Source organism: Acanthopagrus latus, chromosome 7 (genome assembly GCF_904848185.1).
Source record: "Acanthopagrus latus isolate v.2019 chromosome 7, fAcaLat1.1, whole genome shotgun sequence".
In the NCBI taxonomy this organism is placed as follows: Eukaryota; Metazoa; Chordata; class Actinopteri; order Spariformes; family Sparidae; genus Acanthopagrus; species Acanthopagrus latus.
The window spans coordinates 27,502,424-27,518,655 of NC_051045.1; the positions used below are offsets into that span (position 1 = coordinate 27,502,424).

The 16,232-nt window shown below is 44.5% G+C and overlaps 1 protein-coding gene and 1 long non-coding RNA gene across 13 annotated transcripts; one reads left to right on the forward strand and one right to left on the reverse strand.

The window, feature by feature from the left end:
- Nucleotides 1–1,047: 1,047 nt before the first annotated feature.
- On the reverse strand, nt 1,048–15,442 carry LOC119023134. Of its 12 annotated transcripts, none has more exons than XR_005076172.1 (7): nt 14,739–14,862; nt 14,338–14,462; nt 12,795–13,010; nt 12,428–12,589; nt 12,246–12,333; nt 4,941–6,189; nt 1,048–1,585 (listed from the first exon to the last, which is right to left on the reverse strand). XR_005076172.1 is itself a non-coding variant. In XM_037104826.1 (7 exons), the coding sequence occupies exons 2-7, from the start codon at nt 14,763–14,765 to the stop codon at nt 5,653–5,655; spliced, it is 1,155 nt and encodes a 384-aa protein (XP_036960721.1). In that variant the 5' UTR covers nt 14,766–14,900; nt 15,232–15,442; the 3' UTR covers nt 1,048–5,652. The 12 variants fall into 12 exon arrangements, 9 of the variants coding, with proteins under 9 accessions (XP_036960721.1, XP_036960727.1, XP_036960726.1 ...); XR_005076171.1 differs by having other exon boundaries at nt 1,048–3,425; XR_005076173.1 differs by having other exon boundaries at nt 3,765–6,189.
- On the forward strand, nt 14,380–15,039 carry LOC119023136. The gene is made up of 2 exons (XR_005076175.1): nt 14,380–14,517; nt 14,781–15,039. It is a non-coding gene; the product is annotated as an uncharacterized LOC119023136 (long non-coding RNA).
- Nucleotides 15,443–16,232: the final 790 nt, after the last annotated feature.

A 16,232-nucleotide genomic window follows, 5' to 3' on the forward strand; every position in this document is an offset into this window, starting at 1 on the left:
CCGATATAAATGCCATCTTTTTATCAGCAAGAGTACCTTTGATATAGGAAATTCTACCAGCAGAGTAATTTCCTTGCTCAGCTATATTAGAATTAAAAGTATTGCGCATTAGAATCATCACTCCATTTTTCCTACTGATAGAATGAGAGGATGAGACAACATCATATTTGCTATTATCTAATTTACCTATATCTGATGCCATTATGTGAGTTTCTTGAATCAGAGCTATATCAATTCCTTTCCTATCTAGAAATTCATTGCAACTTGTATATGTAGTGCTCTTATTAATACCCTGTACATTCCAGTAAAGTACTGAGAGTTTAAACATTTGCAGATTATATTGACCAATTTACAGGTTTTTATTTTACACATTTCATCATCAATAGTCTTAAGGCTAATTTTGGGAACCAGGGATCCAAAGTAATAAACTTAATAGAAAGGAAAAGGAGAAAAGGACAGGGAATTGTTACAGAAACCTGTTACCCCAGAGAAGCCCATTCCTTTACACTCGGCCTCATCATCCCTCCCATACCTCCCGCATCCATCCTTCCGCCCCCTTCCCCCCTCCCCCTTCCCCGCATTTCCCAATCTCGACCTAATGCGAGACATGTGACGTAGGAACCGCAATCTGCAGTTCCCTCCAATACTGATGCCCGATTCCATTCATTCATTGTTGCCACTGTGGTGGAAATTTCTGTCAATAAAAGAGTAAAGTCAGATCTGTCTTTTCGGCAAGTTTAATCCAACCATCTGCAGATGCACTCACCACACAGTCAAATTCATGAGCTGAGTGAATGAGCCCAGAGTAAAGGAGTGTTCACAATTTATACACAGATATCAACAAGGTCAGGGGAAGAGACAAGCACTCTCGGTGCCAGCAGTGATTAAGCTACACACATACGTACATACGACTATCCCAATCAGACAGGCTTCTCATCCACACAAGACATAAAGTTAAAACTTCATGACGCATGACCTGGGACTCTGTGCGAAGCATAAAATGATCAGACATAAAACATGAGACAAGAAGGCGACTTTCTATCTGAGTTTTGGCTGGTTCGTGACTCTATTACAATCATATCGGGCAGAGGTTAGGTGTTCATACGTTTGCATAAGAAATCATATTCAACAAAATAGTTCAAAATTCATCAACCCATAATGAAAAGGAATTTTTCTATCAAAATTCCTCCCTTTGAGCATACTATGCTCACTACAGACTAGATTAAAAAAAAATCCTTCGTAAGTAATAGTGAAGGATAAAAAAAAAATCAAGTCAGCTTGGAAAACAGATTCTTTTCACAGCTCAAAAGACATGCTCAAACATCAGTCATGATTATTCTACAATAAGCATGCTCTGTGAGGTGTCGTCCGCTGGCTCTGGAACCCGTTTGCAGTGGCTTGCGTGAACCCAGGTGGCTCTCTCTGCGATCTTCACTGCTGTCTCCGTGGTCAGAAGCACTTGGACCAGACCGTTCCATCTGCGAGCTCTCCAGTTCTTTCCCCTGAGATCCCAAATGACGACCCAATCCCCTGGCTCCAAATCATGCAGTTTGTGGGCTGCTGGGGCAGGCAGAGCGTCCTTGACCTGTTTGTGAATATCAGAAAGAACAGAGGACAGGTTTGCACAATAACGCAACATTTCATCCTCACACTGACCTGTCCCTGGGAGCTGTCTCGTGCCGGGCCAAATCCCAGTGTGCAGAGGTCGACCAACCAAGATTTCAAAAGGGCTAAGGTTGTTTTTAGCTCTGATTCTAGCCCTCATGTGCATGAGGACGGTTGGCAAGACTTTGGTCCATGACAGACCTGTTTCTTCGCAACATTTAGCAAGCTTGTTTTTCAGGGTGCCATTTTCTCTTTCTACGGCACCTCCGCTTGCTGGGTGGTAGGAGCAGTGCTGTTTTAGGTCAATACCTAAGTAGTCTGCCACACTTTTCAGGGCTGTATTTACAAAAGGTGTGCCATTATCACTGGAAATTTTAGCTGGAATTCCCCAACGTGGGATGATTAAGGCTTTTGCAACTGCTGCCGCATCCTGTTTGGATGTAGGGAAAGCTTCCACCCACATGTCGACCACCACGAGACAGTATTTCCCTCACTAGGTGTTAGTTAAATGAAATCCATTTGTAAATGATCAAATGGTCTTTTAGGGGGTGGATGGGCGCCCTGTTGCGTCCGAAGACCTCCCCCTGCATTGTTTGTGGCACAGATCACACACCTTTTGCAAAAAGTTTGGGAGAAGGCTGAGAAGCCCTTTGTGAACCAATATCTTTGTATCTCACTCATCATTCCCCCTTTTGACATATGATCTCGTCCATGTGTCAACTTAGCATAGTGAGGAAAAAGATATTTGGGCAAGCACGGTTTGTTGTTAGGACCATACCAAACAAACATTCTCTTTGACAGCGCAACCAGCTTGCCTGCAGTTGGCCTTGTTACAACCCTGGCTCTCAGGTTGAAACAAAGGAGAGGAGACACACAGAGCTCTGAGATTTCAGTATTTATTTAACTAAACAACCTGAAAAGAACATAATGTGGGTGTGTGTTGTATCAAATGTAGTGTGTGTGTGCAAGTCTATATGTATTTAAGACAGCAAACACCAAACCACAGCAGGTTGTAGGCCATAGCAGCAGTCAGCTGCTCAGCCACCAGAGAGAGAGAGCAGACTGACTGAGGCAGCCTTTTATCAGTGATGCCACACCCTAAGGTGTGGTCTGCTTAGGACGGCCCACTGCTTCCTGGTTCTCCTAGAAGGCACTGAGAGGACAAACAGATGCTCAACAGGGCCGTCACAGCCTTCTTCTTGCAGTAGCTTTCACTTGTAGTTCCTGCAGATCTGCGAAAGGTGTCAGTGGTGAGGCAGGGATAACAACACATTGCTTTGTTAGTCGCTGCTTAGCTGCTGCCTTTGCAGCGGCGTCTGCTCTGGTGTTTCCCTGTGAAATGAAGTCGGGTTTGTTAGTGTGAGCTTCACACTTACAGACAGCGATATGTTTTGGTAGCAGCAGAGCATCGAGGAGGGAGGCAACCAACGTGTGATGTGCAATTGGCTTTCCTGAAGCCGTCAGGAATTTTCTGTTTGCCCAAATTTGGCCAAATGAATGAAAAACTCCCAAGGCATAACGACTGTCTGAGAAAATGTTAACAGACTTGTCCTTGGCCAATGTGCATGCTTTTGTTAAGGCTACAAGCTCTGCGGCTTGAGCGGAATAGTTTGAGGGAAGAGGTTCAGCTAGAACAATGTCATGTAATGTTGTGACTGCAAACCCTGTTTGGTTCTTTTCTGTCCCTGGGTCCCTTGATGCTGAGCCATCCACAAACAGTTCCAGGTCTGCATTCTGAAGTGGCACTTCCGGCAGATCAGGTCTGGGAGAGCAGACTTCATTAATGATAGCAACACAGTCGTGCGCCTCTCCATCGTCAGCTGTGGGAAGAAGGGTAGCAGGATTAAGAACTGTACATTGTTTCACAGTAATGTTTGGGAGCTCTAGTAGAATGGTGTTGTATCTCAGCCACCTAGCAGCTGAGAGATGAGAGGTTTTCTGCTCAAGCAAAATCAAGGAGACAGCGTGGGGTACCAGCAGTGTCAGATCAGAATACCCTACAATGTCTCGAGAGGCCATCACTGCTTTCTCTGCAGCAGCCACAGCTCTGAGGCAGGCAGGCAAGCCTGCCGCCACTGAATCAAGTTTTGATGAAAAGTATGCTACAGGCCTGTTGCGGCCCCTGTGGTCTTGTAGCAATACGGAAGTCATGTACCCACCCTTTTCGTCGACTGTCTGGGTGAAAGGTCGTAAGCAGTCGGGCAGGCCCAGAGTCGGGGGAGACTGCAGGGCCAGTTTGAGGTCAGTGAATGCTTTGTCAGCGTCAGTCGTCCACTCAACTTTGTCGTTCGCATTGAGGCCTTTCCCATGGGCGATTGCTGCCAATGGTGCCTCTATTTCTGCGTAGTTCAGGATCCATTGTCTGCAATATGACGTCATACCCAAAAAACTCATTACTTGCTTTTTGGTGAGAAGCCTCGGAATAGACTGGATTGCAGCTATTCTGGAGGGAGAGAGAGTCTTCCCTGCCCTTGTGATCGCATGACCTAGGAAAACAACTTTCTCACAGACAAACTGCAGCTTTGACAGGCTTGCTTTGTGTCCGTTATCAGCCAGACGGGACAGCAAGGCCACTGTGTCTGCTACACAGGCTTCTCTGGTGGGAGAGCAAATCAACAGATCATCCACATAAGTCAACAGTGCACTATTGCTGGGCAGCCTTAAGGAATCCAAATTGTCGTGCAGTGCTGCGTTAGGGCTGGCAGGATTGTTGGTGACTCGGAACTCTGGTACCTCAGTGACGTCATCAACAAAAAATCTTTCATGACAAGCATCAAAAGGATCAAAACAACCCTTATTTGACCTGACAAATTTTGACAAATCCCATTTTGTGTCAGGTGTGAGCTCGACAGATCGCACTGCAGTTACTACAGCTGAAAACCTTTTTCTGTATGTTCTCAAACTGCGGTGATACTCAACATGTGGATCGGACATCTGTGTCCAACCTGTTGCATCATTGCATGCCCTGGTCCATGGTCCCAATTCCTGCCACCCTTTCCCCTTTGGTTTTATCAATGGAATGTGAGGGTCAGAGTTCGGTACCGAGAACAAACGCTGAGAGTGGGAATCCGTCAAGGTTACAGAAGCAACACACATTTTGTCGTTCCAATACAACCACACGAGCCTCAGTTTATCTTGTCCCTGTCTCTCCCTGCACCAGTTTTTTCAAAGCTATCAGGACCGAGGGAGATGTGTGCTGTGCACTGAAGGTCTTGTGCTCTCACCATGTCTGCGTGTGTGTTGCGTGTTGCGTTTATTTTCAAGATATGTGATAGCTTGTAGTGTAAGGGCATACATCTCTTGTGGTGTGTGTGTGTCAGTGTTGGTGCTCTCACGTGAAAGATACGTAGGTTGTTTCTCCTCCTCAGCCTGTGCGTCAAAACCAGATTCGTCCGTCACTGTACTCAGCTCTTCAGCTAGTCAGTCGTCCGTTGGGTCGTTCTCTGGGCAGTTGTCTTGCCCATGTCCCATTTTTCCACATCTATGACAGGCGCCAGGGCGTTTTTTGAATCTGCACCGGCGTCCCTTTCCTCGTCCTCGTCCGCGACCCCTCGCTTGGTGCTCGTAGTATGCCAACTGAGCTAATTGGAGTCTTTCTGTCAAGCCTGTCGCCTTTCGGTTCTTTTCATCGCTGAGGAACTTTTCTGCGTGGTTGGCCCGTTCCTCAACGGTTTCGAGATTTGCATTGTCCCAGTTCACATATTGTTCTCTCACCATTCTGCTGATCTCTGGCTTCATGCCATTCATGAAGCGGTCCCGTAGCTGGGCCTCCCAGGGAGTGACTTCATGGATACCTCCCATGACTCGGGGCTTCGCGAGGCCACTGTGTGTGGTGTGGACTGCGGTGAGTCTGACCAGATAGTCCGCTAAGAGTTCATTGTCACGTTGTTTGCAAGAAAAAATATTCCCCATGTCTAATTTCAGAGGGAAGGTCTGTCTGATTCTGTGACATAATCCCCCAATGGCATCTTTGTATGCCAAATTGTCGTCGCTGGCCCAGTCAGAGTTCTCTACCCTAATGTCCTCCACGGGGTAGTCGCCCGCAACTCAGGCCCGCGTTGAACCCATCTGAACCATCAGCAGGCGTTGCAGTTCAGCAGTGGTGGGCTTGAACTGTCGGCAAAACGTTATGAGCTGAACCGCAAACTCCACTCCCCCATTGCGGACGTCTGGAGGCGATGCGGCAGCGTCCTTCATGTCACTGTATGTCCAAGGCCTATAAACCAGCTGCACTCGACCCTCACTCCCCGCCACCTCCACCATGGGAGCCTGGAAGTTGTATACAGAGTTGCTCCGTGTGTGGTGTGGGCTGTGGCTGACAGTGGCATATGGTGGTGGTGTGTTTAGGCTCTCAACCACCAGCGATCGCCTCGCTCTGCCCCGCCCTGGGTGGAATTCTCGCCGTACGACGGGTGGTGGGTGTCGTAGGAAGGCGGGCGGCGCGGAGGACATCCCAGCTGCTGGTTCCCAGTTCATGTCCGGTGGCCCTGGAGTCCTCTCGTGGCGTGCAGACGGTGCAGGTGGTGCAGATGGTGCAGACGACTTAGCCGGAGCCGAGTCCAGATTGGGATCTAGTTTGAGACACTGAGACTGAGAGGTTAGAGGAGCTGGCCCTGCCTGCCTGTTCTTATCCCTGTGAAAAGCTTCCTCCTGGCAATTTGTGAAAGCTTCCCAATCTGGTTCAAATGTCTGTTTGTTCTTTCCACTCTTCCCTTTTTTCCCTTTCCATTTGTTATAGTTTGCTTTTTAAGGTGGCAAGTTGTTTGGTGCCAAAACTGCCAGCACTTGGAAACCCACACTCTCGGACCCACACTTCAAGTTGATCCACACTCTTCTTACCGTAATTGGCAATCATATACTGAATGTGAGGGGAGGTCAGCTTGAGTGGATAATCGTTTTTGAATTTTGCTGTTTCCTGAACCCATTTTGGTTTTTATTACCCCCGAATTGATTATAAAAAATTTCTAAAGGAAACAAGGCGTTGTTAAAATTATTTTTCTTTCACTCGAGTGGATATGAGACCAAGGAGCGGTAAAATCAACAAAAGAAATGGATAAAAGGCAATGCAATGACCTAGACAACTGTTTTCTAATAAAAACCCAATCTGCAGAATTTGTAACTTCGGGAAAAAACCCAATAGAGACAAACAATTGACACATGCAACCGAAAACTCAACAACTAACACAGAAACAAACGGAGACCGACAATTTACACATGTGAACGAAACCTCAACAACTACACAGAAACAAACTGGGGATAGACAATTGACACATGCACACTCCCTTTCCGTCCGGCATCCCCCCCCTTTTTTTTTCTTCTAATTTCTAAAGTCACTCAGAGGAGGGAAAAAAGGAAAAAGATGCATAGGAAAGAAATTAAATGTTAGTTCTGTCTGTGTCTGAGCAGGCCCTTGGCACTGCGACCCACTTTGAGAAATTACTTTCCCCCTAACGAGAGAGAGGGACAAATCCGGGCATCAATTTCCCACGTGATTTGCTCTACTCCCAGGAAGGAAAAACTCAGTGCTCGCTGGCTCTCAGTTCCTCTCTATCACAAAGCGGAGTTCTCTAGAAAATCTCACAGGGACTGAAACCCTTTTGAAGCTTCCTTGATTCTACAGCGGTTCGAAACCCAAACCTGCCCTGTTGACACACCTGTCACGCCCACCCAAAAAGTGGCGAGAATCAATTCAAGTACGTACACACAAATTTTCTGAAGCTTCCTTGATTCTACAGCGGTTCGAAACCCAAACCTGCCCTGTTGACACACCTGTCACGCCCACCCAAAAGTGGCGAGAATCGATTCAAGTACATACACACACACCGACGGTCTGTTGAATATTGGCTTACCGAGAAGACAGTTTCCACACGGTTCTGTAGATCACAGCTGTGAGCGAGCCACCTTGTCTCAGGCGTCAGGCCCTCACGTCTCTGCTCCTTTGATGGCGAGGTTGAGGTTTTGGAGTCCGAGCTCCTGGGTACCCTTTGAACCATCTGCACTGAGTTTAAGGCGCTCTCTCACAGAAGTGATCCCATCCCTCGTCGCCAAATTGTGGTGGAAATTTCTGTCAATAAAAGAGTAAAGTCAGATCTGTCTTTTCGGCAAGTTTAATCCAACCATCTGCAGATGGACTCACCACACAGTCAAATTCATGAGCTGAGTGAATGAGCCCAGAGTAAAGGAGTGTTCACAATTTATACACAGATATCAACAAGGTCAGGGGAAGAGACAAGCACTCTCGGTGCCAGCAGTGATTAAGCTACACACATACGTACATACGACTATCCCAATCAGACAGGCTTCTCATCCACACAAGACAAAGTTAAAACTTCATGACGCATGACCTGGGACTCTGTGCGAAGCATAAAATGATCAGACATAAAACATGAGACAAGAAGGCGACTTTCTATCTGAGTTTTGGCTGGTTCGTGACTCTATTACAATCATATCGGGCAGAGGTTAGGTGTTCATACGTTTGCATAAGAAATCATATTCAACAAAATAGTTCAAAATTCATCAACCCATAATGAAAATTTTTCCATCACACCACTCAATAAGAAAAAAAAAAAAGAAAAAAAAGAGGATCTTGTGGCCTCTGTACTTTAGCCGGTCTGGTTGCTTTCTCCTTTCCGTTGCCAGTCGGATAATATGCTGCCTTACTTCAAAGCTATACAGCCGTATAATCATGCAGCGTGAGACCTTATCCCTGATGCCGATGCGGTGGGCGATGTGGGCCCAAGTCCACTTGACCAAACAGCTCACACAGCATATCGTTCACAACGAAGTGGATCTGCCTTGTTCTATTTCCTCCGTTAGTCCAAGTATTCTGAGATTGAACTTTTGGCTTTGGTTTTCAAGTAATTCAGCTTTCTGTTTCAATAAGGAGACTTCCATAGCCAGCATTTTATTCTTGTGCTCCAGCTTCGACAGCCTTATTTCAGCCTCATTCGCTGCAGCTTCTAGTGAATCAACTTTATCAAGGCAAGATGTTACTTTCAGCTGAATCTTGCTCAATTCGTCCTTTATGGGCTTTAGGTTAGTTTCAAGCCCTGTCGCTATTTGTTCGACTACTATTGTTCTCATGAGGGCAGCCAGGTCGGCGTTCAGCAGGGTTCAAACAGGGTCAAAAATGTTCGATTAAGGACTTTCTTGTTGAATCATAATATATTGGCTGGGATAAATAGCATAGTGGAGGTTCAGTTAACAGATATACTGAAAACGCTCACTCCATACCCCCAGAAACCAAACATTCTGATAATGTAAATTTATTAAAACCATATTATGAATGGGTCTCCCTACACACGCACACACACACACCTGCGCGCCCTGCCTGTTCAGTGGGTAGAGTGTCCACGGTGCATCCTCTGCAGTCTGTGGATGCTGGGGTAGAGGATGGGCTGTCTGAATCTGATACTGTGGTGCAGCAAGGTCGGCTAAAAAACTCAGATTCTCTGAATAATCTGCATGCTTTATTGGGACATTTATCTGAGTAAGCAAGTCGACCTGTCTGAGGTAGTTAAATCTTTTCCCTGCTTGTTTGGGGATACCCCTACTCAGACACCTGTCATTGATGCCATAGATGTGGGAGATGCACAGCCAATTAGGCAAAGATTTTACAGAGTAAAAAAGAAATATCTTGATGCCGAAGTGAAATACATGTTGAGTAATGGTATTGCTGTTCCTTCCTCTTCTAGTTAGGTCCCCCCTGCATTTTAGTGCTGAAGTCAGATAACACTGCCAGATTTTGTACCGATTTTCGGAAATTAAATGCCGAGATAAAACCCGATTCTTTTCCGCTACTCCGCATGGAGAACTGTGTTGACCAGGTTGGGCACGCAGCGTTTGTAAGCAAGTTTGACCCACTAAAAGGTTATTGGCAGGTCCCGTTGTCTGAGCATGCTTTTGAGCTCTCTGCATTTATTACACCGAATGGACTTTACGCATACAATGTAATGGCGTTTGGATTGCGAAACACTCCAGCCACTTTCCAGATGCTCATGACAAGGTTCTTGGGGGATTTAGAGGGGTGCACTGTTTATTTGGACGATGTAGTGGTGTGTTCAGATACGCGGCCCTCTCATGTTGAACGCGTCCGTGCTTTGTTCCTGTGTTTGGCAGAGGCGCGCCTGACCATCAGCCTCGCCAAGTGCGAGTTTGCACAGGCTACAGTGACCTATATGGGCCGGATTGTAGGTCAGGGGAAAGTTCGACCTATTGCAGACAAAGTAAGAGCTGTCCAGTGTTACCCTCCACCCACTACTGCCATAAATCATGCGCGCGCAAATCAAACATCCGTGCCCGCATTCCCCCCCCCCAGTCCACGCACCTCGGTGCATGCTGCCGCAGGGCTTCCGCACGCAACGCCTTGAAGAAGGTGTTTCTGTATAATTTGGTGGCCTGCTCCCGCTGGTATGAAGTAATGTACGCTGAAGTCAAAAATAGTGCGTGTACTGCTGCATGATTCCCCAGACAAAGACTGAGTTGATGGTCCGCTTCTGGAGCTGGCTGACGAAAATGTCCACATGAGGCATAATGCAAAGAAATAGTTTCGGGAAGAAGCTGAAAGTATCATCGTCCAGTAGCTGAAGAGAATTTTTTCTCCAGTTCTTCCAGCTGCTTTACACTGTAGCGATGATGTCAGGCACTCTAGCTCACGCAATACACACCCATTATAAAATCACAAAATAGCCTAAAAAATCCTTGAAACTAAAACTGTGATGATTTGAAAACTGTTAAAGATTGTTAGAAACTGAATACATGCCCAATAGTTCAAGGTCTTCTGACTCTTTAAAATGTGGAATAGTATCTGTAGCTCAAAGCAAGAAGCACAACAAGAGGTTGAAAGGCGATGAGTTTTGAAGAGGATTTTTAAGATTTTCCCATTTACTTTCCATTCAAACTAATTAGACTGCGACCAAATCGCCACCTATTGGTTGATCTGCACCAAATTTTACACAAAGCCTCATCAGTCCATTGCACACAATTTTCAACATTTACATGATAATCAGAAAGTATTTTGTTAAGATGTACATGATTGTCTGCTTTCTAGACAATTTGCAGGAATTTGTTGTTTTATATTTTGGCTGTTTTATGGACTGTCAAAATTCTTTTAATAACTTTTTGTCGGGAGCGTCCATAGATGCTTCATGCAAAATTTTGTGCAAATTTGTCAAATTGCCTAGGAGGAGTTCGAAAAAGTAGGTTTTGCATTTGTCCCAATTTTGCGAACAAAAAGTTAGCGCAAAAGTGGGCGTGGCCTACACCAAATAATTCAGCTGAATGCAGGGAATAAGTAGATATAAGGTTTAACAATGTGTGACACATTATGTGTGAGTTATGGGCCAAAATCGCTTTCACATAAAAAATAGCGCCACCTGCTGGTCATTTTTGGTGTGTAAGTTGCAGGGGCTAGTCTATACCAAACCTATGAATTTCATTTCCACAAGTGTTATGGTGTGGGCACAGGGCCAAATATAAAATTAAACTGGCACCAGAGCGCCACCTAGTGGCCGATTGATAAGCATTTTGTGAGATATGCTCAAGAGGCCAGTGGCAATAAGTATACCAAGTTTGGTGTCAATCCGCCAAACCGATGTGGAGATATAAACTATTTGAATTTAAAGAGCGCCACCTTGTGGTCATCGCCTACACTTTTGCAAACATCCTCAGGAACTCATGTCAAAGTATTATCTTAGGTCTCATGTCATTTGGACACACCATTGTGGAGATATTTAACACTTCCTGTTTGGGAGGAAATCTGCAGGAAGTTGTTATTTAATGTCTTGAGTATTGTTTGGCCTATCAAAATTCTTTTAATAAGTTTTTGTCAGGAGGGTCCACAGATGCTGTGTGCCAAGTTTCGTGCAAATCGGTGAAATCGCCTGGGAGGAGTTCGAAAAAGTAGGTTTTCGACATTTTGCGACGTAGCGAAAAAAACGGTAGGCGGGAATGGGCGTGGCCTATACCACAAGACTCAGCCCACTTCACTGAACGCGTGGATATAAGGTTTTTGAATGTGCGACAAAGTATATGGGAGATATTAGCCAAAACGCACTGTGCTTAATAACAGCGCCACCTAGTGGTGGAAATTCAGGACGACAATAGATTATAAAAGCAGGTTCCCTGCTCGGGCCCTAATAAAGAATCGCTTCAAATACAATAGGGTCCTTGCAGGTTCCCTGCTCGGGCCCTAATAAAGAATCACTTCAAATACAATAGGGTCCTCGCCGGTTCCCTGCTTGGGCCCTAAAAATAAAGAATCGCTTCAAATACAATAGGGTCCTTGCAGGTTCCCTGCTCGGGCCCTAATAAAGAATCACTTCAAAAACAATAGGGTCCTCGCAGGTTCCCTGCTCGGGCCCTAATAAAGAATTCCTTCAGATACAATAGGGTCCTTGCAGGTTCCCTGCTCGGGCCCTAATAAATAAATAAAGAATAAAGAATCACTTCAAAAACAATAGGGTCCTTGCAGGTTCCCTGCTCAGGCCCTAACAATAGGGTCCTTGCAGGTTCCCTGTTCGGGCCCTAATAAAAAAATAAAGAATCCCTTCAAAAACAATAGGGTCCTCACAGGTTCCCTGCTCGGGCCCTAAAAATGCACACAAATACCTTATGTAAAAAATATACACAAAAAAACTTACATAGCTGTTCCCCGCCACATCTCTCAGGAAAGGGTATTTCGCAATCAGCGCTTTGCTGACTTGAACATACTCTGCATTGGTTGGATACCTACAGCAAGAAAGCCAAAATCAGCCTATAGGCTAGTTTGTCTAAAGGTAATTTTCACAATATATGAAGCTGTAGTAATAGCAGTAATACTTACAGGGTGTATTCTGCCATCATTTTGTACAGCACTCTAATTATATTGTTGCGGAGTCTGGGCACAATGTGACATCTTTCTTGGGCATTAAGGGTCATCTGGACATCTTTGGGAAAGGCTGGGATAATGACCACAGCAGGCAGTCTCTTGTGAGCTGGTTCATGACTGCAATACAACAGGACTACATCATTGTTTACAAATTGTGACAAATTATAAACCAAGCCAAATTTAAAAAGATGAAGTGTTAATTTAAAAAAAAAAACTACTGTGGCCCTTAAAAACAAATCACTTGGCTGTTACTGTTAGAGAAAAGGCAAAACCTGGGAATGAGGTATATAAAAACATGATGACATGTTGGAGATGTACATACCTTGGAGAAGTGAAAGGCTGAGGTTGGAGCTGTGTTGTAGACTCATTAACTTCAAGTGGAACTTGTTGTAATGTAATAATGGTCTCACCCTCCTTATATTGCCATACAAACTGTTGAAACTTGATCTGCTTTTTGAATGATCCATCAAACAGGTATCCAACCATGCTTTCAGTCAGTCCGCAGTCCACAGTCTCTCCATCCACGTCATTTTCTGAGCTACGACATAAACATATGCACATGTCACAACACAGTTATGGGTAAATGAATGTGTCTCTCTCACACACACAGGGTTCCTACACAAGTATGAAAAGTATGGAATTTGATTTTATACATTTCCAGTTCTTGAAAAGTATGGGAAATGGAGACTATTGTATTGAAACATATCTATCTTGATACATATCTGAAGTTATTTTGGTAAATTATTTTGTGCTATTATACCTAGCTACAATCTCCTGGAATTTTTTTGGTGACATAATGGCATACAAATTCAGAACAATGAAAACAAACGATTAATTGCATAATTTACATGATACACATTTAATTACTCATGTCACAAATTCTTTGAATTTCTTTTTCTTACAGAGAAGTCTAGAAATTAGGGTCTGAAAAAAGTATGGAATTTTGAAATGTCAAATGTGCAGAAATCAAACAGCAGCCCGAACACGTATCAGGTATGTTTTGACCAGAGAAAACCTGAACAAAGAGGCAGATCTGAGGACAGCTACGTCTTCTCTTCCCGTTTTCAACATCTGTTGTAGCTAGGGTGACCACAGACGCATTCGGCTGACGGTCGCCAGTTAACATAGCCCCGCGTTAATCCGAAACACCGGCATCTGACACAACAGCGGTGGGAGATGCACATCCGTGGAGCTGTGCCACCTAACATGGCCCGCTATGGAGGCGACGTGCGTCCACAAAACCCCCGTGAACGCACACACATTAATCGGGCATTTGACCCAGGCGGTCCGCTTTAGCAGTAGTGAAAACCTTGCGCACACACCAATAAGCGAACAACCACCATGGGGAAAAGGCACACTTCAGCTTAGCTCTTATGTCACTAAAACAGTCGTGTCAATGCTGCCGTTATTCCGCGTCACTGGCCGGTGTAGCGGTTTAACTGGCGATCTTTATCTTGTGTTCTCCTACCTCACCTCTGATAAATGTCTGAGTTATGGTAACCACGGCTCATACACCTCCCGTAATGAAATGTGATAAAGTCACCAATTAACACGACCACCACTTCAACCAAACGCCTGAGCGACTGGACACGGAGTACAGAATCCCGAAACGAAGCTAACACACATCAAACCGAATAGTTAGCTAGCTAACAACTAGCGGACGTTACATCATCCACATTGCATAAAAAGCCTAATTAATGTAGAACATTTACACAAATGGCAGCCAGCGACCATGCAAAATTAGTTAGGGTGGACAGTGACTTCATATTACAATCGAATGATGAAACTACCAAACATAACCATCTTTATTAAGCTACTTAAGCAGCGACTCCAACATGCTGACTCACCGAGATGCCATAACTCACTTCGACTGTGGGGGAAAAAAGGGGGTGCACTCCCGAAGTCTGCAGGGGCTCCGTACGTGAGCGGGGAAAAAAAACAAAGACAGGAGAGAGAAAAAAGGGGCTGCCTTCCCAAGTCTGCAGCGCCTCTATGAGGGAGTGCATGCGAAAGGGGAAAAAAAGATCAAAGCCGATGCCGTAAAGGTAATAAAATATGACGAAATGACACAAGAACTAATGTTAATAGCAGGTGGAAGTAATTTCACTTTTCTGCATTTTTTCTGCATTTAGTCACCTGACCAAACTCACTCTGAAATAAGAGAAACGAGAATTAACATGCAGTTAGCTCACATTAAGTTACACTGCCTGAGTTAGACTCGCTAAACTTCATTACCAACAGTATTATAGATAGAAATGTTACTTACCCCTAAATTTCTTTGCTTCCTCTTCATTTATTTGTATTCCAGCTTCAGAGATTTTTTTAATTGGCTCATCTGTGGACAAGCTTGATAGACGAGCAGTTCCCGACATGTCCGCCGTCTAAAGTTCTACTGCATTGTGGGAATCCAGTCCAGAGGCCGAGGATTCTGGGACACCAAGTAATGACAGGACTGTTAGCTAGCTAGATATCTGGCTGTCTAGATCATAGACATATAGCCATTATTATGCAGCAAAATCGGATTTTGAACTAAAATATCACCAACAATAAAATACTCAAAACACTCACCTGAATGAAAATTTCTGGGGTAATGTTTATCGATCTATGTATCTACCAGCTGGTAGAGAGCTAGAGACAGCCAGTTAGCCAGCCAATTGGCTAGCTAGCTGGCTAACTGGTCATCTGGGTAGCTATTGTTATGGAGTAAATTCGGATTTAGCCCTAAAGCATGACCAATAGTAAACAATCAAAACACTTACCCGCATGAAAATGTCTGGAACACACTTTTATATATCTCTGGATGCTGGCAAACTTGATCTCCGGGTGTCTTACAGCTGCTAGCCAAGCCATCCGTCTCCTCTTTGTAATGTCGGACACAATGCTTCCATGAAGCTGCTTCCAAGAAGGAAATCTCCCTAATTTCCGTCAGTTAACGACAATTTACAGGCTATATATATATGTACACACACACAGGTACACTTATGTACCTTTTGCTATCAGCCATGACTTTGTACCTTAAAAATTAAACAAAGGTCAAGAATTACTACCTCAAGGACCATTTCTGTACCTTACAGGGTACTTTTCAGATAAATGTACCTGTTAGGTTAAAAAATGATTACCCTATTTCAAGCTTGTGTACCCAACTGAGGGATGAATGCATTCATTGTGTCATATATATATATATATATATATATATATATATATATATATATATATATATATATATATATATATATATATATATATATATATAATTATAGCTACATTTATCAATATTCATATCATCGTACATAGTAAACCATAATTATTGCGTATATTTACACAAGATTTTAATAGAGAAAACTCAGTTAACAATTGAAAATAACTTATTTGATTATGAAACATTTTATTTATATAATTCATATGCTGTTGTGATCCCCGGTCACAGTCTACAGATTACCTCCGCTCTCCTCGCACAGTTATCACACACGGGCTTGTGGCATTTCAAGTGTCCGACATTTGGTTCCGTTTGCAGCTCTTTCGGACCGGCGCTGCCTCCGTGTCTGCTGCTGTTGCGGTGGTTGCTTCCGCTGCTGCCCACCTTGTGTTGCCTGCTGGGGCCCCCTTCCCCTCCATGTATTCTGCCCTCAGCTCCTCTGCCAGCTGCTGCAGGACTTTCCTCTGGGCTCGCCTGCCCCTACTGCTACTTGAATAAGATGTGGGCATTGATCCCAGCCAGGTCGAGGATGTTATAGAAGACACTTACAGCCTTTGACGAAGT